The sequence below is a fragment of the Adiantum capillus-veneris genome, chromosome 3 (genome assembly GCF_014529385.1).
Source record: "Adiantum capillus-veneris isolate H3 chromosome 3, ASM1452938v2, whole genome shotgun sequence".
Lineage (NCBI taxonomy): Eukaryota > Viridiplantae > Streptophyta > Polypodiopsida > Polypodiales > Pteridaceae > Adiantum > Adiantum capillus-veneris.
In genome coordinates, this window is record NC_140933.1 from 25218080 (window position 1) to 25240636 (window position 22557).

General features: G+C 45.2%; 1 protein-coding gene across 4 annotated transcripts in view; it reads left to right on the top strand.

Moving 5' to 3' along the window:
* LOC147460630 (protein SAWADEE HOMEODOMAIN HOMOLOG 2-like) overlaps positions 1 to 22557 on the top strand; it is a 61264-nt gene that overhangs the window by 32926 nt on the left and 5781 nt on the right. For 2 of the 4 annotated variants that reach the window (XM_086508253.1, XM_086508256.1), the window contains exon 4: positions 7478 to 7648. The exons of the other annotated variants lie outside the window; for them this stretch is intronic. In XM_086508253.1, coding sequence (XP_086364379.1) covers positions 7478 to 7648 — 171 coding nt within the window. The remainder of the gene's footprint in view (positions 1 to 7477; positions 7649 to 22557) is intronic. 4 annotated transcript variants of the gene reach the window in all.

Consider the following 22557-nt stretch of genomic DNA (forward strand, 5'->3'; position numbering starts at 1 on the left):
GAGCTTGAAATTGCATTATTTGGGTGTTTTTATACCTCCCGTTCCGGGCCCCTCCCCGTTCCCCCGTTCCGCGGGGGATCCCGTCACCGTTCCCGTTCCGCGTCATATCTCCTTGGCGATTACACCCACACAGCCCCTAGCGTTTTTTGCTTCATCGCCAACCTCTCTCTTCCCCTTGGCGTTTTTCCAGCAGATGGCGATTTCAGCCCCCAATTCCACCTAGCGTTTTCAGCCTTGACCAGCAGCACCAAAACCTAGCGTTTTCAGCTTTAACCGCAGCAGATAAGCCAGCGATTTCAGCCCTAAAAACAGCAGCCCTCAGCGTTTTTGTCAAGCAGATTCAGCCTCCAAAAACGCCGCCAAACTTAGTGTTTTTTCAGCCCTAAACCTGCGTTTTTTCAGCAATGCAAGATCAGCCTTGACATCAGCGTTTTCCATCGCCGCATATTTCAGCAGTTAGCGTTTTGGACAGCAGATAGAAGCATTCCACTTTCAGCCCCTTTGTCGTCCTCGCCATCCCGGTTGTCGTCATCGACATAGTCTAGATCTGCATCAGTTTTATGCATCATCATTGTACCCGTTTGTGCAATCAATCGTAGACCACTCTTGCCAACGAGAGTGGGGCCTTCGGAGGAGGGTTTTACGTCTCTGGTGTCATATCTCTCTTCTCTCTATCTCTCAGTCTCATACACTTGCACGCATAGTGTTCACTTACTTTGTTCGTGATCATAGCACTATCCATTAAAGACGGAAGGCTCTCCCTTCCATAAGAACTAAAAGGAACCTTGAGCAAAATATGGATCACTCATCTTGAGAAAGCAAAACATTCATTCCGCTGTACCTTACATTGGTATCAGAGCTTTGGCAGTGTTCTGTACCACTCAAGGAAAGAACCACAAGAATCACAAGAATTTTTTTTGCTTGTTGCGGTCGCACGAACCCAAGTTCGTTTGGGCGTGTTGATTCCTAATCTTGTTTTTGAAGAGTGACAATAATCCCAAGAAAGAAGGGCGTGTCCAGCCTCCCCTTGTGTCTCTTTTCGCTCATTGAGAGCGGACCGTGCACTTAGCGGCCGGAAAATGAAATGAGGTGGGAAAAAGCAACCTTGGTGTGAGCGCAAGGCCGCCAAGGGGTGCGCCCGCGGAAAAGAGTAGAACTCGGGTAAAGAGAAGATCCTTCTCAAACACGGTTTGCAAGCGAAAGAAACCCTCAAGAACCTCAAGACCCTCAAGAACCCAAGAACTTCAAGAACCTCAAGACCCCAAGACCCTCAAGAACCCAAGTTCCTGGTGAACTTAAGAACCAAAGATCATAGTGCATGGTCATCACCCGAAGCTGAATGGATACTTCGCATACAAGTGATGGGCATGAGAGTAGTGAAGAAGGATTTCCTCACCATGGAGGTTTTCCAGACCCTCCTCCTACGCCATCTACGCCAGGGATTGTACCAAATCCTATGGAGGCTTTGGTCAAGATGATGTTGGACATGATGGCACGACAAGACGCAAATCGTTTGGCGGCCGAGGAAAGACAGGCGGAGCGCGTGGCCCAGAGTGAGCAACGCATGCAAGAGTTGGTCCAACATGTTCTCTCCTCGAAGTCCGAACCAGCCAAAGATGTTGGAAGTTCCTCAAGTGGCGCAAGTCGAGACTTGGACTCCAACAACCCAGTCACAGAGAAGTTGACGTTCAGTAAGTATGATGGTAAGATGGATGCTACGGTTATTCATTCTTGGTTGCATCAATTCAATGCTTATTTTGCGACAACTAAGAAGACAGGCAATAGCAAGGTTTTGACGGCAGCTATGTACCTTGCCGATGATGCCATCAATTGGTAACATGCATGGTAAGAGGCACAGCTAGCCGCGCACCTAGAGGAAGCCGACAAATTCACGCCTCTCTTTTAGTTGGGCTGATTTCCAAGACAAGCTCAAGGCGCGGTTTATGCCACCTCAATACCTAGCTGTCACGTGACACATCCAACCCTATGTGTCCGTGGACAAGCTACAGCATAGCAGGGTTCCCGTCAGTCTAGATTAGAAGTGATCTGGCACTTTTGTGAGTCTATTCGTAGACCGTGCATGCCCAGTCACTCAGTGTAGATGCATATCCTCTGGTTGCACACCGCATAAGCATAACCATTTACATCAGATTCCATCAGAGTCAGTTTGGGAATTTTTCAAGTGACTTTAGCCTAATTTCCCTATTTTTGACATTTTTCACTTATTTATTAAGTGACTTTTGTTGGAAACTGAGTAGGGCAAATTGGGTAAGTTAATATATAAGCAACCCAAAGCTAGCACTCAATGGCAGAAGAGGCAGTAGGAGCTCCACGCTCAACAGGCAACTTCTTAGCAGACCCCTTCAAGAGACCTAGCGTTTTTGCTTCACAAGCCTAAAGCTAGCGTTTTGGATCAGATCAGCCTTGGCGTGTTGGTGCACAGCAGATCAGCCCCGACGCCATTGCTACACAACAGATCAGCCTAGCGTTTTTGCATTTGCAGAACCCCGGCGACAAAAGGACAAATTTCAGCTTTGCTAGCGTTTTTGGTTCTCAGCTTTGCTGGCGTTTTTGGATTTCAGCAGCAGATTGAGACTGGCAATTTTCACCTAAAGTGTAGTAGATTCAGCCCAGAAAGACCTCAGTTTTCAACCCTAAACCTGCAGATTTTCAGCGACAAAGACCCACAGAAAACAGCCCCAAAATCAGCGTTTTTGGACTAGTTGCAGATTTTAGCCCATAGCGTTTTTGGACAGCAGTAGAAAGATTGCAGATTTCAGCCCTTAGGTCGACTTCGTCATCTCCGTCGTCATCGTCGACATAGCCTAGACGTGCATTAGTCTCATGCATACCATTTGTACCAGATTGTGCAATCAAAAGTAGACCACTCTCGCTGACGAGAGTGGGGCCTTCGAAGGAGGGTTTTACGTCGTCTCTGGTGTCGTATCTCTCTTCTCTCTTTCTCTCAGTCTCATACACTTGCACGCATAGTGTCCACTCACTTTGTGTTGTGATCATAGCACTCTCCATTAAGAACGGAAGGCTCTCCCTCCTATAAGAACTAAAAGGAACCTTGAGCACACTACGGATCACTCATCTTGAGCAAAGCGCAAACAATCATTCCGCTGCACCTAACATTGGTATCAGAGCTTTGGCAGTGTTCAATATCACTCAAGGAAAGAACCACAAGAATTATTTTTGCTTGTTGTTGCGATCGCACGAACCCAAGTTCGCTTGGGCGTGTCGATTCCTAATCGTGTTTGTTGAAGAGTGATAGGAATCCCAAAAAAGAAGGGCTTGTCCAGCCTCCCCTGGTGTCTCTTTTCACTCATTGAGAGCGGACCGTGCACTTAGCGGCCGGCCACTCGACGTGAGGTGGGAAAAAGCAACCTTGGTGTGAGCACAAGGCCGCCAAGGGGTGCGTCCGCAGAAAGGAGTAGAACTCGGGTGAAGAGAAGATCCTTCTCAAACGCGATTTGCAAGTGAAAGAAAACCTCAAGACCCTCAAGAACCCAAGAACCCAAGACCCCCAAGAACCCAAGTTCCACGTGAACTCAAGAACCCAAGACCACACGAACCCACAAGAACCCACGACTTCAGAATGGTCATCACTCGAAGCGGAATTGATACTTCGCTTGGAGGTGATGAGCATGAGAGAGGCAAAGAAGAATTTTCCCCACTAGGAGGTTTTTCCGACCCTCCCCCTTCACCATATACGACAAGGATTGCACTAACTCCTATGGAGGCTTTAGACCAGATGTTTCTGGAAAGGAAGTTAGAACGCGAAGCAAGAGAAGTAGAAAGAAAGGCAGAACACACAAAAAGAATGGCAGCCATAGAGCGTACATACAATGAAGGAATGGCAACCCTAGCACGTGACCGCGAACTTCGAAGAGATGTTGCGACTCTTGTATCGAATGCAGGCACAGATGAAAGAGAATCAGGAAAAAGAGACTCTCTCAGTCTCTTCTTCTCCAAAGCATGATACACAGGATTGGCATGATTGTGTGAAGCATGATGATGATTTCAATGATATTGATAAGCATGATGATTTGATTGACAATGATGAGCATGATGATTTGGATGACACTGACAAGCATGATGATTTGCATGAGCAAGATGTGATTCCTCCCAAGCATGATGAGTTGCATGAAGATGATGTGATTGTTCATAAGGATGATGTGTTAGTGGATGCTTTTTCTAGCGACGCTAACCTCGTTGTAGATTCGATCAATCACGAAGAATCGATCTTGGCTTTCGAGTTGAGGTCCAAAGAACCCCCACAGGACGATTCAACCATTCAGGAAGAACCGATCTTGGCTCTCGAGCCTAGGTCTCAAGAACACTCGCAGGAAGTATTATGTGTTCGCATGATTGATTCGTACGCAGTGATCAAGTGTTTCATTCGTGATCATTTCCTGTATTTTAGTCGACGTCTTTATGTGATTCCTTTTCCTAGGCATGACATATTGTACGTTGAGCACGTTTCCATCATGAATGAGCACGAATGTATGCGGATTTTTCATGAAAAGCTGAAAAGTATTCATGTCAAGAAGTCACATTCCATGTCTCTTCCTTGGCACGACACAGTTGCAGAAAGAGCACATGAAAGTATGAGCACAAGCATAGGCATTTCCATTGTGAATTGCCACATTTGATTGAATTAGATCAGGAAAGAAAGATTGGATCTCATTGTTTGCGTGTATGGGATGAACGGGTTGGCACTCCGTCTATTTGTTCATCTACATTGCATGCACAGTCTTTTAGGAAGACACGATTTTTTCCAGTCACTTTACATGGAATAGGTATGTTCATGTTTTTGTGTTGGAAGGGGTTTCAGGAATTTTCAGCCATGGAGATTCTTGAAGAAGAAAGAAGCAGGACTCTAGACGAAGTTGAAGCAAGGAAGGAAACTCAGAAGACTTTGTGTCGCTTTCGGCGCGGCCCAAAGAAGAAGGCATTGCAGACATTGATGAAGTTCAAGTACCGCACGACCCACACATCAGAGTGGGCCGACGAAGAGTCCCTTCCAGGATTCCGGATGCTCTTGGCGATCCTCCTCGACGCCATAGAGTTCCGTACTAGTACCTCACTTTGAAAAGGAGGGGATGTCACGTGACACATCCAACCCTATGTGTCTGTGGACAAGCTACAACATAGTAGGGTTCCCGTCAGTCTAGATTAGAAGTGATCTTGCACTTTTGTGAGTCTATTCGTAGACCGTGCATGCCCAGTGACTCAATGTAGATGCATATCCTCTGGTTGCACACCGCATAAGCATAAGCATTTACATCAGATTCCATCAGAGTCAGTGTGGAAATTTTTCAAGTGACTTTAGCCTAATTTCCCTATTTTTGACATTTTTCACTTATTTATTAAGTGACTTTTGTTGGAAACTGAGTAGGGCAAATTGGGTAAGTTAAATATATAAGCAACCCAAAGCTAGCACTCAATGGCAGAAGAGGCAGCAGGAGCTCCACGCTCAACAGGCAACTTCTCAACAGACCCCCCCAAGAGACCTAGCGTTTTTGCTTCACAAGCCTAAAGCTAGCGTTTTGGATCAGATCAGCCTTGGCATGTTGGTGCACAGTAGATCAGCCCCGGCGCCATTGCTACATAGCACATCAGCCTAGCGTTTTTGCATTTGCAGAACCCCGGCGATAGAAGGACAAATTTCAGCTTTGCTAGCGTTTTTGGTTCTCAGCTTTGCTGGCGTTTTTGGATTTCAGCAGCAGATTGAGATTGGCAATTTTCACCTAAAGTGTAGCAGATTCAGCCCAGAAAGACCTCAGTTTTCAGCCCTAAGAAACCTCAGTTTTCAGCCCTAAACCTGCAGATTTTCAGCGACAAAGACCCACAGAAAACAACTCCAATATCAGCATTTTTGGACTAGTCGCAGATTTCAGCCCATAGCGTTTTTGGACAGCAGTAGAAAGATTGTGGATTTCAGCCCTTAGGTCCTGTCGTCATCGTCGACATAGCTTAGACTTGCATTAGTCTCATGCATACCATTTGTACCAGATTGTGCAATCAAAAGTAGACCTCTCTCTCGTTGACGAGAGTGGGGCCTTCGGAGGAGGGGTTTACAACGTCTCTGGTGTCGTATCTCTCTTCTCTCTTTCTCTCAGTCTCATACACCTGCACGCACAGTGTCCACTCACTTTGTGTTGTGATCATAGCACTCTCCAGTAAGAACGGAAGGCTCTCTCTTCCATAAGAACTAAAAGGAACCTTGAGCACACTACGGATCACTCATCTTGAGCAAAGCGCAAACAATCATTCCGCTGCACCTAACACTAGCGAGATTGAAGGACGATTGGCGTGCTCTCAAGCAAAATGGTATGCTGGTTATGTCTTTCTCTAATCGTGTTTTGCAGCTAGGTACTCAATTACACAAGTCGGATGATGAGCGCAAAGAGGCATTCCTTTATGGATTGGACGAGTATATCAAGTATGATGTCGAGGTACTCGATCTAATCGATCTCAACAAGGCGGTAGCGATTGCTCTCGTACACGAGATGAAGCACAATAAGGGAAAGCCTAAGGAAAAAAAGTCTTCTCAAGGAACCTCTCAGAATTCTCAAAACACGCAGAATGGTAAGAACTGTAAGAATGGTAACTCTTCTAGCCCTTCTTTCTCTAATTTCTCGGAAAAGGACTCTAACAATGAATCTAAGGGTAAAGCTAAAGGACCTGCCAAACCTAAGCTAACCCTTGATGAAAAAGCTGCACAAGGAATTGTAGGAGGATACATCACGGCTGAAGAATAAGTGATTTATGCTAAAGAAGGTAGATGTTATCAATGGCACGTCAAAGGTCACATTAAGAAGGCTTGTCCAAAGACAGCCCCACCTAGAGAACAAAAGGCACCCACAGCAACCACAAGCACTATCACACACCACCCTGAGTCTTCTCATGTCTCTAACACACACATTGATGAATCTCTTATTAAGTATTATGGTCATGTAAAGGGTCAGCGTTTTATTATATTGTTTGATCCACGCAGTATGCATGATGTGATTAGTCCCTCTCTTGTTGAGAGAGCCCGCCTAGAGGTTAGTCAGAAATCTCCTCTCGAGGTTTCTGGCTTCGCTCCTGGTATGGATTCTCTCATCACGAAGGAGTGCCTTGATGTGATGTTTACCGTTCAACAAGCTTCTTTCAGTAGGAAATTTCTTGTGTTTCCTTTCTCAGGATGTGATATGATTTTGGGCATTAAATGGTTTCGTGAGCTTAACTCTCTCATTGATACAGAGGCTAACACTCTCACCTTGCATGCCAAGACTGACTCCCCCTCATCATTCATGCTGAGGAGGGCTTGCATTCTTTGCCTCTCATCTCTCATGTGCAGGCAAAGCGTGAATTATGACGAGGAGTACAAGCGGCATTCATCTATGTTGCCCCAGTTTCCCAGAGCATTCAGGCTCCAGATAAGTATTCAGATTTGTTTGCCAAGTTTAAACATCTCTTTTTGCAGGATGATCTTCCACCTCGTCTCCCACTCGAGCGGTCGGAGGACCATCGCATCGAGCTTATGGAGGAGGCACAGCCTGTCAGTAAGGCTCCCTATCGTTTGAACAAGACGCAGGAGGAAGAGTTAGAGCGGCAACTTAGGGAGTTGGTGGCTAGAGGATTTATACGTCCGAGTGTAAGTCCTTTTGCTGCTTCTATTTTGTTTGTTGGCAAGAAGGATGGTTTGTCTCAGTTGTGTGTTGATTACAGGGCCTTAAACAAGATGACCATCAAGAACAAGTTTCCAATGCCTCGCATTGAGTATATCCTAGATAGGCTCAATGGGGCAAAGGTTTTTAGCAAGGTCGACCTCAAGAGTGGATACCATTAGGTACGGGTATTCAAAGGCGACATCTTCAAGACAGCCTTTCGCACTGAGCGAGGATAATAGGAGTATGTTGTTATGCCTTTTGGATTGACAGGTGCCGTGGGTACATTTAATCGTCTCATGGTAGGTTGTTTCGGCGATATGGTCGGTGTATGTGTGTTCATCTTTTTGGATGATATTCTCGTTTTTTCTGCATCGTGGGAACAACATGAAAAGGATGTCGAAAGGGTACTAACCCGTTTGGATGAGTGTCAGTTGTACATTGCAGCTAAGAAGTCGGAATTTTTTCTTATTGAAGTGACTTATCTGGGTTATATCATTTTTGCAAAAGGTGTCAAGCTAGACCCTTGAAGGTGGAACAGGTTCGTAATTGGGATTTGCCCAAAACTGCATATGATGTGCATTCTTTTCTTGGTTTATGTCAAGCATATAGTTCGTATATAGAGAATTTTGCATGCATTGTTGCACCTATGACTGATGTTTTGAAAGGGGTAAAGACTCGCCGTCAGCGTGTAGACTTGTCCGACGCAGCCATTGAGGCTTTCGCAACTCTCAAGGTTGCGGTGACAGAAGCGCCGTGTCTCATCCTTTCCTCTTGGGATGACCCCTTTGAGGTATGGACGGATGCGAGCAATGTCGCCATAGGCGCTGTGCTTCAGCAGCATGGTCGCCCTGTAGCTTTTCTTAGTCGGAAGCTCAATAGTGCGGAAAAGAATTATTCAGTTTATGATAAAGAACTTTTGTTTGTCATTCACTCTCTTAAGCATTGGAAGCATTTTCTTTATGGTAGAGAGTATACAGTTCGCACAGATCATCAAGTCCTCAAGTTGCTCCAGTCTATGCCTAGTGCACATTGGAGTGACGGCCAAGCCCGGTGGTCACAATTTTTTGAGCAATTTGGAGGTTTGATTATGTGCCTGGAAAAGCTAACCCTGTTGCAGATTCGTTGAGTCGCAAAGGACAGATTTTGGCTCGAGTCAAGATCAACATTTTCCATTCAGGGTGAGTCTTTTGACAACATGAAGCATCAGTATGCGGATTCCGAGTTTGGGCATTGGTTGCAGACTCTTGCTTCCCAAGGGCCGAGCAACTATCTTATTCGTGATGGTTTGTTGTATTTTCGTCAACGTTTATGTGTGTTGCCCTCTCTCAGGCCAACCATATTGCATGATGCACATGACTCTCTCATGGTGGGCACAAGGGAATGAACACCACTTTGGAAAAAATAGACAGATTCTTTTATTGGCCTGAAATGCAAAAAGATGTGTTTCGTTATGTCACACAATGCACTATATGTCAAAAAGTAAAAGATCCTCGGGGTAAGCAACAAGGCCTCTTGCTTCCGTTGCATATTCCCGATGGACCTTTTCAAGATATTTCTATGGATTTTGTGACTAACCTACCACCAAGTTTGCATTTAAGGAACACTCAATGTTTGACAATTGTTGATCGTTTCAGCAAGTTTTGCATGTTGATTCCTTGTAAAGCCACGGTTACTGCACAAGATATAGCACAGTTATTCATTAAGCATTGGTACCCCCTCTGTGGTTTGCCAAAATTAATTGTTTCAGATAGGGATGTTAAGTTTACGTCCAATTTTTGGCGCGCACTCTTTGAAAATTTTGGCACTAAGTTGAATTTTTCATCGGCTTTTCATCCACAGTCAGATGGTCAAACAGAAATTTTCAATCAATTGGCTTTTGATGTTTTAAAGTCATATGTGCATGATCAGCAGTCTCAGTGGGAGCTCTATCTCCCATTGGTACATGCTATTCTGAATGACTTGTTTTCCTCTGCTCTTGGTCGAACTCCGTATAAGGCAGCTTTTGGCTGTCCGTTCCAGTCACTTTTGACTCGCTCGGTTAGTCAAATGCCTGATGCCAATGCTGAAAGTCAGTCATTGGATGAGATTACTGAGAGTGTGAAGCTTCGGCTAAGCAAGGCTCATGAATTTTATTCACGACAGGCTAATAAGCATCGTCAGGATGTTTCGATCAAGGAAGGAGATCGGGTGTATTTAAGGATCATGAAGCAACGTCTTAAGCAAGTTGGAAAGAAGTGTCCAAAGTTGTCTTTTCGTATGTATGGTCCATTTCCAGTCATTAAAAAGATAAATGAGGTTTCAATGAAATTGCAGTTGCCGAACTCATGGTCAATGCACAAAGTTTTCCATGTTTCTTGGTTGAAAGTGTTTCAGGGAACACCTCCAAAGGACATTTCTGAAGACAAGAACCGGAGATCATCGATGAAGCTAAAGTCATGGAGCCGGAGCAAGTCTTATTGCATCGGTTTTGACATTGTTCGAAGAAGCAAGTGCGACAATACTTTTTGAAGTTCAAGGATCGAGGAACCCACGAAGCGGTGTGGAGAGTTCTTCAAGGATTATCTAGAGTTGTTGGCAGACTACAAGGAAGCCATGTAGCTCGGTACCAATACCTCACTTTAAAAAGGAGGGGATGTCACGTGACACATCCAACCCTAGTGTCCGTGGACAAGCTACACCATAATAGGGTTTCCGTCAGTTGAGTCAGTCTAGATTAGAAGTGATCTGACACTTTTGTGAGACTATTCGTAGACCGTGCATGCATTTAGCCTTTACCTATTTTTGACATTTTTCACTTATTAATTTAAGTGACTTTTGTTTGGAAGTAGGTAGGGCAAATTGGGTAAGTTAACATATAAGCAACCCAAGGTTAGCACTAAGCAGCAGATGAGCAAGGAGAACAGCAGGCCATTGGCGACAGGTACCCCCCTCTCTCAGCAAGACTCTCCAAGGACCCCCTTGGCGATTACACCCACACAGCCCCTAGTGTTTTTTGCTTCATCGCCAACCTCTCTCTTCCCCTTGGCGTTTTTCCAGCAGATGGCGATTTCAGCCCCCAATTCCACCTAGCGTTTTCAGCCTTGACCAGCAGCACCAAAACCTAGCATTTTCAGCTTTAACCGCAGCAGATAAGCCAGCGATTTCAGCCCTAAAAACAGCAGCCCTCAGCGTTTTTGTCAAGCAGATTCAGCCTCCAAAAACGCAGCCAAACTTAGCGTTTTTTCAGCCCTAAACCTGCGTTTTTTCAGCAATGCAAGATCAGCCTTGAAATCAGTGTTTTCCATCGCGGCAGATTTCAGCAGTTAGCGTTTTGGATAGCAGATAGAAACATTCCATTTTCAGTCCCTTTGTCGTCCTCGCCATCCCAGTTGTCGTCATCGACATAGTCTATATCTGCATCAGTTTTATGCATCATCATTGTACCCGTCTGTGCAATCAATCGTAGACCACTCTCGCCAACGAGAGTGGGGCCTTCGGAGTAGGGTTTTACAAGGTCTCTGGGGTCGTATCTCTCTTCTCTCTATCTCTCAGTCTCATACAGTTGCACGCACAGTGTTCACTCACTTTGTTCGTAATCATAGCACTATCCATTAAAGACGGAAGGCTCTCCCTGCCATAAGAACTAAAAGGAACCTTGAGAAAAATATGGATCACTCATCTTGAGAAAGCAAAACATTCATTCCGCTGTACCTTACACTAAGTGTCTGGACATGCACGGTTTGCGAACACTCACAAAAGTGCCAGATCACTTCCTATTCTAGACTGACTTGACTGAACTGAACCCTGGTCATGCTGTTGTCCACGGACACATAGGGTTGGATGTGTCACGTGACAGATAAAGTGGCAAAAAAGGGTAAAGCCTAACTAGGGAGTGGGTGTGCCCACAATGGCACATCAAATCCTTGAAGTGCTTGCTTCATGAGAAGACGGAATATGAATCTCCATTTCTGAAAGTTGAAGTCATCAAGGTTGAGATTAGAAGCCACCTCTGCCTCTGCGTGGTCCTCTGAAGGCCAAGGTGGCCTCATCGTGTGTCATCTCCCACTCAATCAAGGGATCTGCGTTCTTTATCCATGCCTTGCAAAGCATCTGCAAGCTGGCTCTCACAAACACTAAATCATTGGCCCTCCAGATCCAAAAATGGTTTCTCTTTTTAAAGGCAATGTGGCTGAATACACGCTCCAAGCAGTTGGAGCTCACGGCCTGGCTAAGAACATGAACGGAAAATTGTTGCAACTTAGGTCCATCTGATCCATAATCCTCCCACCACAGTGGCCCCTCAATCTTCGTGCGATCCAACTGTGTACCATTTGCCCTTCTTTTGCCGACAAAGAGAGAGTTGATCCCTAACCATGCACTGATGGTCTTTGTGAGGACAAAGGCAGTTCAAGACAAGGTTGAACCCATTCATGATCTCTATATTACTTTCTTGCTTTTTGCCTTGAAATTCGTGGTCGACCACGAAGGCCGTTGCTTGTAGGGGGGAGTAGTAGGAATTCCACCTAAAAAGACATGAGGATTTGATTCCTTCGTGGGTGTTCTTATCCACTATAAGATCGTCTGTTCAGTTTTACTTGCTGTTGTTTCATTGGCCGCGTCCTTGCCTCACATGGCTTATGTTTGATATTTTATCTCATTTGTGGCGCACTAATTCCCGAAAGAAAGAGTTTTGTTTGTTATCAATGGAGAAACTTTGCACTCCGAAGCGTTTTGGGGGGTTGAACAATTTGGACTTTCTGTAAGGTGCAGCGGAATGAATGTTTGAACTTTGCTCAAGATGAGTGCTCTGAACTGTGCTCAAGGTTCCTTTTGTTCTTATGGAAGGGAGAGCCTTCCGTTCTTAATGAGAGAGTGCAATGGACACAAACAAAGTGAATGGACACTGTGCGTCAAAGTGTATGAGACTGAGAGAGAGAGAGAGAGAGGGGAGAATACGACACCAGAGACGTTGTAAAACCCTCCTCCGAAGGCCCCACTCTCTATGGCGAGAGCGGTCTACTTATGATTGCACAAATCTCTACAATGCTTGGACTTACCGACGATGTCAACGACGATGAGGATGACGACGAGACGGGCTGAAATCTGAAAATGCTAAGGGCTCAAATCTGCAAATCTTTATCTGCTGAATTCTGACTCTATATCGATGACGATGTCGATGGCGACAATGTGACGACTATGTGACGACAACGCGCTGAAAACGCAGATGCTGAAATCTGCGCTGAATCTGTAAACCTTGCGGAATCTGACCGTGCAGCGAGGATCTGTTGCGGGAAGGTGAGATCTGCGAGGTTCGGGGGTTCTACTGCGATGTCCGATTGCGGAAATATGAAAATGCTGAGGCTTCTTGGTGTTCCGTCGTGGTGAATCTGCAAAACGCCGGGGCTGATCTGCAAACCAAAAACGTTAGGGCTGAATTCTGCTGTCTTGTGAAATTTGCTATGGTATGTTGGTGCAACTGCTAACGCTAGGGGATCTGCTATCTTGGGGTCGCTGAGGCTGCTTTGCAATGCAAAAACGCCAAGGCTGATCTGGAACTGAAAACGCTAGGGTCTCCTGTTGATGCCGAAAACGCTAGCCTGCTGGGGTCCTGCTAAGAAGGTGCATGTTGAACTAAGTTCCTGCTGCCTCTTCTGCCAAAAAGTGCTAGCGCTAGGTTTTTATTTATACAAACTTAGCAAAATTACCCTATCTACTTTCCGACAAAAGTCACTTAAAAATAATAAGTAAAAAATATCAAAATTAGGGAAAATAGGCCTATGCACTGTAAAAATGCTACTGATGGGATCTGACTCGAATCTGATGGTCATGCTGTGTGCAACCAGAGGATATGCATCTAATCTAAGCGTCTGGACATGCACGGTCTGCGAACAGACTCACAAAAGTACCAGATCACTTCCTATTCTAGAATGACTTGACTGAACTGAACCTTGGTCATGCTGTAGCTTGTCCACGGACACATAGGGTTGGATGTGTCATGTGACATCCCCTCCTTTTCAAAGTGAGGTACTGGTACCGAACTGTATGGTGTTGAGGGAGATCACCAATAGCATCCGGAATCCTGGAAGGGACTCTTCGCCGGCCCACTTTGATGTGTGGGTCGTGCGGTACTTGAACTTCATAAAGGTTTGCAACGCTTGCTTCTTTGGGCCGCGCCGAAAGCGACACAAAGTCTTCTTTGACTCCTTCGATGTTTCAACTTCGTCTAGAGTCACGCTTCTTCCGTCTTCAAGAATCTCATTTCCAACACAAAACCATATTCCATGTAAAGTGACTGGGAAAAATCTCGTCTTCCCAAAAGACTGTGCATGCAATGTAGATGAACAAATAGACGGAGTGCCAAACCGTTCACCACACACACGCAAACAATGAGATCGACTCTTGTCTTGCTGATCTAAATCAATCAACTCTGGCAAATCACATCGGAAATGCCCATGCTTGGTGCTCATACTTTCTTGTGCCCTTTCGACAACTGTGTCGTGTCAAGGAAGAGACATGGAATGTGACTTCCTTACATACATACTTTTCAGCTTTTCATGAACAATCCGTATACATTCGTGCTCAAACGATCACGAATGAAACACTCGAACAATACGTGCTTACGAATCATTCGAACACATAGTACTTTCTGTAAGGGTCTTTGGACCTAGGCTCGAGAGCCAAGACCGGTTCTTCCTGATTGGTCGAATCTTCCCGTGGGGGTTCGTTGGACCTAGGCTCGAGAGCTAAGATCGGTGCTTCGTGATTGATTGTCTCTGCAATGAGGTTAGTTGCACTAGAGAAAGTATCAACTAACACATCATCCTGTGAACACTCACATCATCTTCATGCAAATCACCATGCTTGTGAGAAATCACATCTTGATCATCATGCTTGTCGTGCAAATCATCATGCTCATCATCATGCAAAACCTGTGTGTCATGCTTTGAAGAAGGGACTGAGAGAGTCTCCTTCTCGTGAATCCGTTCAATCTTCGCCTGCACATTAGCAATGAGAGATGGAGAATGAGCAACTTGCTCTCCACGAATGACAATGGGAGAGTCACTTTTGGCATTGAAAGTAAATGTATTTTCCGCCCAATCAATGAGAGGGTTATGCTCACAAAACCATCGAATGCCCAAAATCATATCACATCCTGAGAGAGGAGAGACAAAAAAAATTCAAGGGAAAGCAGCTTGTTGAACTGTAAACAACACATCAAGGCACTCCTTCGTGATGAGAGAGTCCATACCGGGAGCGAATCTAGAAACATCAAGAGGAGATTTCTGACTAACCTCTGAGAGAGTCCATACCGGGAGCGAATCCAGAAACATCAAGAGGAGATTTCTGACTAACCTCTAGGCGGTGTTAGGTGCAGCGGAATGAATGTTTGCGCTTTGCTCAAGATGAGTGCTCCATAATGTTCTCAAGGTTCCTTTTGTTCTTATGGAAGGTAGAGCCTTCCGTTCTTAATGAGAGAATGCTATTATCACAAACAAAGTGAATGGACAATGTGCATGCAAGTGTATGAGACTGAGAGATATAGAGAGAAGAGAGATACGACACCAGAGACGTCGTAAAACCCTCCTCCGAAGGCCCACTCTCGTCGGCGAGAGTGGTCTACTTATGATTGCACAACTGGTACAATGATGATGCATGTGACTGATGCAAGTCTAGGCTATGTCGGCGATGACGACGGGGACGACGACGGCGACACTAGGGTTGAAATCTGCTATCTTTGATCTGCTGTCTAAAAACGCTATGGGCTGAAATCTGCGGCTAGTCCAAAAACGCTGATTTTGGGGGTTGTTTATGTCGGTCTTTATCGTTGAAAATCTGTAGGTTTAGGGCTGAAAACTGAGGTTCTTTAAGGCTGAAAACTGATGGTCTTTCCGGGCCAAATCTGCTACTTCTTTAGGGGCTGATCTTGATGGTTTTCCTGCTGCTGAAATCGCTGCATGCTGTGGCTGAAATCTTCAAAAACGCTAGGCTGATATGTCTTTGCAAAAATGCTATGGTCTTCAAAAATGCTATCTGCTGTGTTCTGGTGGTGAGGATGCTGATGCAAAAACGCTATACTTGGGACTTGCTAGCGATGGTGTGCTGATGCAAAAATGCCAAGCTGAGAAGTATGGCGATGATGCTCCTTCAAACTCTAGGCTTGGCTTGTGGAAGGAAAACGCCAGTGATGGGGATCTTTGCTTGGAGGGAAACCACCAAGGCTTGGTCTTGCTGAGAAGTTGCCTGCTGAGCTTGGCTCCTGTTGCCTCTTCTGCCATTTAGTGCTAACTTGGGTTTGCTTATATATTAACTTACCCAATTTGCCCTACTCAGTTTCCAACAAAAGTCACTTATTAAATAAGTGAAAAATGTCAAAAATAGGGAAAATAGGCTAAAGTCACTAGAAAATTCCCCTAACTAATTTTGATGGATTCTGATGGGAATGCTTATGAACATGCTGTGTGCAACCAGAGGATATGCATCTACACTAAGTGATTGGGCATGCACGGTCTACGAATAGACTCACAAAAGTGCCAGATCACTTCTAATCTAGACTGACGGAACCCTTGTTAGGTTGTAGCTTGTCCACGGACACATAGGATTGGATGTGTCACGTGACATCCCCTCCTTTTCAAAGTGAGGTACTGATACCAAACCAAATGGCGTCGAGGGAGATCGCCAATAGCATCCGGAATCCTGGAAGGGACTCTTCGCCGGCCCACTCTGATGTGTGGGTCGTACGGTACTTGAACTTCATAAAGGTCTACAATGGCTTCGTCTTTGAGCCGTGCCGAAAGCGATACAAAGTCTGTTGTGGCTCCTTCTTTGCTTCAACTTCGTCTAGAGTCCTGCTTCTTTCGTCTTCCAGAATCTCCATGGCTGAAAATTCTTGAAACCACTTCCAACACAAAAACATGAACATACCTATTCCATGTAAAGTGACTGGAAAAAAATCTTGTCTTCCTTAAAGACTGTGCATGCAATGTAGATGAACAAATAGACGGAGTGCTAAACCGTTCATCACATACACACAAACAATGAGAGCGAATCTTTCTTTTCTGATCTAAATCAATCAAATGTGGCAATTCACAATGGAAATGCCCATGCTTGGTGCTCATACTTTCATGTGCTCTTTCTGCAACTGTGTCGTGCCAAGGAAGAGACATGGAATGTGCCTTCCTTGAATGGATACTTTTCAGCTTTTCATGAAAAATCCACATACATTCGTGCTCATTTATGATGGAAACGTGCTCAACGTACAATATGTCATGCCTAGGAAAAGGGATCACATAAAGACGCTGACTAAAATACAAGAAACGATCACGAATGAAACACTCGATTACGGCTTGCGAACTAATCATGCGATCACATAATACTTCCTGTAAGTGTTCTTGAGACCGAGGCTTGAGAGCCAAGATCGGTTCTTCCTGAATGCGTTCTTTGGACCTCGGCTCGAGAGCCAAGATCGATTCTTCGTGATTGATCGAATCTGTAACAAGGTTAGTGTCGCTAGTAAAAGCATCAACTAACACATCATCCTTGTGAACAACCACATCATCTTCATGCAAATCAGCATATTTGTGAGAAAACACATCTTGATCATCGTGCTTGTCATGGTCATCCAAATCCTCATGCAAATCATTGGCATTCAAATCATCGTGCTTATCATTGTCATTCAAATCATCATCATGCAAATCATGTGTGTCATGCTTTGGAGAAGAAGAGACTGAGAGAGTCTTCTTCTCCTGAATCCTTCCAATCTTGTCCTGTATATTAGCTATGAGGGAGGGAGAATGAACAATGTCCTCTCCACGAATGACCGTGGGAGTATCACTTTTGGCATAGAGAGTGAAAGTGTTAGCTTCCCAATCAATGAGAGGGTTAAGATGACGAAACCATCGAATACACAAAATCATATCACATCCTGAGAGAGGAGAGACAAAAAAATCTTCTAGTGAAGCCAGCTTGTTGTTAAATTGTAAACAACACACCAAGACACTCCTGCGTTATGAGAGAGTCCATACCGGGAACAAAGCCAGAGACCTCGAGAGGACATTTCTTACTAACTTCTAGGCGGGCTCTCTCAACAAGAGAGGGACTGATCACATCATGCATACTACCTGGGTCAAACAATATGACAAAACGCTGCCCCGATACCTGACCATAACATTTAATGAGAGAATAATCAATGGGAGGGTCAAGAGAAACTTGGGACACACTCATGTTATCATTAATTGTATTGACAGAGGAAGTGGGTTCTGTGGATTCATTCGATTCAAGCTTATGACATGTTCTTTTTATGTGACCCTTAATGTAACAATGAAAACAACGACCTTCCTTAGAATAAGTGCTTTGCTCTTCCGACGTGATATATCCTCCTAAAATTCCTTGTGCTACCTTTTCATATGGAGTGAGCTTAGGTTTAGCAATTGTGTTAGCCTTACCCTTAGGTTCATTGGAAGAATTCTTGTCTGAGAGACTGTTGGAAGATTGGTTAGAAGAGTTACCATTCTTACCTTTTATACCGTTCTTACCGTTCTGAGAAGTCTGCGAGGTACTTGTGGAAGTCTTGTTCTCCTTAGGCTTTCCCTTGTTGTGCTTCATCTCCTGTGCGAGAGCAATCGCTACCGCCTTGTTGAGATCGATTGGATCGAGCACCTCGACATCGTACTTGATATACTCGTCCAATCCAAAAAGGAATGCCTCTTTGCGCTTATCATCCGACTTGCATAATTGGGTACCTAGCTGCAAAACACGATTAGAGAAAGACATGACCGGCATACCGTTTTGCTTGAGAGCGCGCCAATCGTCCTTCAATCGTGCTAGGTACTGAGGTGGCATAAACCGCGTCTTGAGCTTGTCTTGAAAATCAGCCCAATTGAAGGAAAGGGGTGTGAATTCGTCGGCTTCCTCTAGGCGCACGGCTAACTGTGCCTCTTGCTATGCGTGGTACCAATTGATGGCATCACCGGCAAGGTACATGGCTGCTGTCAAAACTTTACTATTTCCTGTCTTCTTAGTTGTCGCAAAATAAGCATTAAATTGATGCAACCAAGAATGAATAACTGTAGCATCCATCTTACCATCATACTTACTGAACTGGATTTTCTCTGTGACTGGGTTGTTGGAATCCGCATCGTGGCTTGCGCCACTTGAGGAACTCCCACGATCTTTGGTTGATTCGGACTTAGAGGCTAGTACTTGTCGAATCAATTCTTAAGTGCGTAGTTCTCTTTGAGCCTCCTGCTCGGCCTCCAAGGCCGCTCTTTGAGCTTCACGCTCGGCCTTTCTTTTTGCTTTTCTTTCGTTTTGTTCATCGCGCTCACGTTCTAAAGCAATGCGATTTGCTTCTTGTTGTGCCAAGGCAATTCGATTCGCTTCTTGTTGTTGGGCCATCATGTTTATGTGAGTCTCTTCTTGTGTGGCATCATGTCCATCATCTGCTTACCATTGCCTCCATAGGGTTTGGTACAGTTTGTGGCATAGATGGCGAAGGGGGAGGGTCGGAAAAATCTCTTGGTGGGGAAAATTCTTCGTCGCCTCTCTCATGCTCATCACCTGTATGCGAAGTATCCCATTCCGCTTTGGGTGACGACCATGCACTATGATCTTTGATTCTTAAGTCGGGTTCTTGAGGGTCTTGGGTTCTTGGTTTCTTGAGGTTCTTGAGGATTTCTTTCGCTTGCAAACCGTGTTTGAGAAGGATCTTCTCTTCACCCGAGTTCTACTCTTTCCTGCGGGCGCACCCCTTGGCGGCCTTGCGCTCACACCAAGGTTGCTTTTTCCCACCTCACGTCGATTGGCCGGCCGCTAAGTGCACGATCCGCTCTCAATGAGTGAAAAGAGACACAGGGGGAGGTTGGACAAGCCCTTCTTTCCTGGGTTTCCTGTCACTCTTCAAAAACACGATTAGGAATTGACATGCCCAAGCGAACTTGGGTTCGTGCGACTGCAACAAGCAAAAAAAAAAATCTTGTGATTCTTGTGGTTCTTTCCTTGAGTGATACAGAACACTGCCAAAGCTCTGATACCAAGGTTAGGTGTAGCGGAATGAATGTTTGCGCTTTGCTCAAGATGAGTGCTCCATAATGTTCTCAAGGTTCCTTTTGTTCTTATGGAAGGTAGAGCCTTCCGTTCTTAATGAGAGAATGCTATGATCACAACAAAGTGAATGGACACTGTGCGTGTAAGTGTATTAGACTGAGAGATATAGAGAGAAGAGAGATACGACACCAGAGACGTTGTAAAACCCTCCTCCGAAGGCCCCACTTATGATTGCACAACTGGTACAATGATGATGCATGTGACTGATGCAAGTCTAGGCTATGTCGGCGATGACGACGGGGACAACGACGGCGACACTAGGGCTGAAATCTGCAATCTTTCTACTGCTGTCCAAAAACGCTATGAGCTGAAATCTGCGGCTAGTCCAAAAACTCTGATTTTGGGGGCTCTTTATGTGGGTCTTTATCGTTCAAAATCTGCAGGTTTAGGGCTGCAAACTGAGGTTCTTTAAGGCTGAAAACTGATGGTCTTTCTGGGCCGAATCTGCTACTTCTTTAGGGGCTGATCTTGATGGTTTTCCTCCTACTGAAATCGCTGCATGCTGTGGCTGAAATCTTCAAAAACGCTAGGCTGATATGTCTTTGCAAAAACGGTATGGTCTTAAAAAACGCTATGTGCTGTGTTCTGGTGGCGAGGATGTTGATGCAAAAACGCTATGCTTGGGACTTGCTGGCGATGGTGTGTTGATGCAAAAACGCAAGGCTGAGAGGTATAGCGATGATGCTCCTTCAAACGCTAGGCTTGGCTTGTGGAAGGAAAACGCCAGTGATGGGGATCTTTGCTTGGAGGGAAACCACCAAGGCTTGGTCTTGCTGAGAAGTTGCCTGTTGAGCTTGGCTCCTGTTGCCTCTTCTGCCATTTAGTGCTAATTTGGGTTTGCTTATATATTAACTTACCCAATTTGCCCTACTCAGTTTCCAACAAAAGTCACTTAATAAATAAGTGAAAAATGTCAAAAATAGGAAAAATAGGCTAAAGTCACTGGAAAATTCCCCTAACTGATTCTGATGGATTCTGATGGGAATGCTTATGAACATGTTGTGTGCAACCAGAGGATATGCATCTACACTAAGTGATTGGGCATGCACGGTCTACAAATAGACTCACAAGAGTGCCATATCACTTCTAATCTAGACAGGCCCGCCTGTCACGTGACAGGCGGGCTCTCTCAACAATAGAGGGACTGATCACATCATGCATACTGCCTGGGTCAAACAATATGATAAAACGCTGCCCCGCCATATGACCATAACATTTAATGAGAGACTCATCAATGAGAGGGTCAGGAGAAACTTGGGACACACTCGTGTTGTCATTGATTGCATTGACAGAGGAAGTGGGTTTTGCGGATTCTTAGATTCATTAGAGTCAAGCTTAGGACATGTTCTTTTTATGTGACCCTTAATGTGACAATGAAAACAACGACCTTCCTTAGAATAAGTACTTTGCTCTTTCGACGTGATGTATCCTCCTAAAATTCCTTATGCTACCTTTTCATATGGAGTAAGCTTAGGTTTAGCAATTGTGTTAGCCTTACCCTTAGGTTCATTTTGAGAGTTCTTTTCTGAGAGACTATTGGAAGATTGGTTAGAAGAGTTACGGTTCTTACCATTCTTACCGTTTTTACTGTTCTGAGGGTTCTGAGAAGTCCTTGTGGAAGTCTTGTTCTCCTTAGGCTTTCCCTTGTTGTGCTTCATCTCCTGTGCGAGATCAATCGCTACCGCCTTGTTGAGATCGATTGGATCGAAGACTTCTACATCAAACTTGATATATTCGTCTAACCCAAAAAGGAAATCCTCTGTGCGCTCATCATCCGATTTGCGTAATTGAGTGCCGAGCTGCAAAACACGGTTAGAAAAAGACATGATTGGCATACCATGTTGCTTGAGATTGCGCCAATCTTCTTTCAATCGTGCTAGGTATTGAGGAGGCATAAACCGCGTCTTGAGCTTGACTTGGAAGTCGGCCCAATTGAAGGGGCGCGTCTCCGTCAGCTTTCCCTAGGTGCGCGGCTAGTTGTGCCTCTTGCCATGCGTGGTACCAATTGATGGCATCACCGACAAGGTACATAGCTGTCGTCAAAACCTTGCTATTTCCCGTCTTCTTAGTTGTCGCAAAATAGACATTAAATTGATGCAACGAAGAATGAATAACACTAGCGTCCATCTTACCATCATACTTATTGAACGTCAACTTCTCGGTGACAGGGTTATTGGAGTCCGAATCTCGGCTTGCGCCACTTGATGAACCACCAACTTCTTCGGCCGGTTCGGGTTCGAGGTGAGGACATGTAGTATCAAGTCGTTCATGGGTTGTTCTCTCTGGGCCTCACGCTCTAACTCCAAAGTAGCCTTTCTTTCTTCGGCCGCTTCCCTTCTTGCGTCGGCCGCCAAGCGCGCTTGCACAAGCTCACGCTCAATAGTAGCCTTTCTTTCTTCGGCCGCCAAGCGAGCGTGCTCCAAGTCGGCTTTTCTTGCCGCTTTTTTTGCTTTCCGTTCCTCGGCCGCCAAGCGATCGCGATCTTGTTTGTCTTGGCGGTCACGCTCCGCGGCAATGCGAGTCGCCTCTTGCTTTGCCATCATGTCCATCATCGACTTAACCAAAGCTTCCATGGGGTTTGGTGCAATTCTTGGCGTAGATGGCAAAGGGGGAGGATCAAGAAAACCTCCCTGTTGCTAAATTCTTCTTCACTACTTTCTTGCCCGTCACTCTCATGCCCGGTATCCATTCCGCTTTTGGTGATGACCATGCACTGAAGTTGTGGGTTCTTAAGTTCATGAGGAACTTGGGTTCTTGTGGGTCTTGGGTTCTTGAGGGTCTTGAGTTCTTGAGGGTCTTGAGGTTCTTCTTT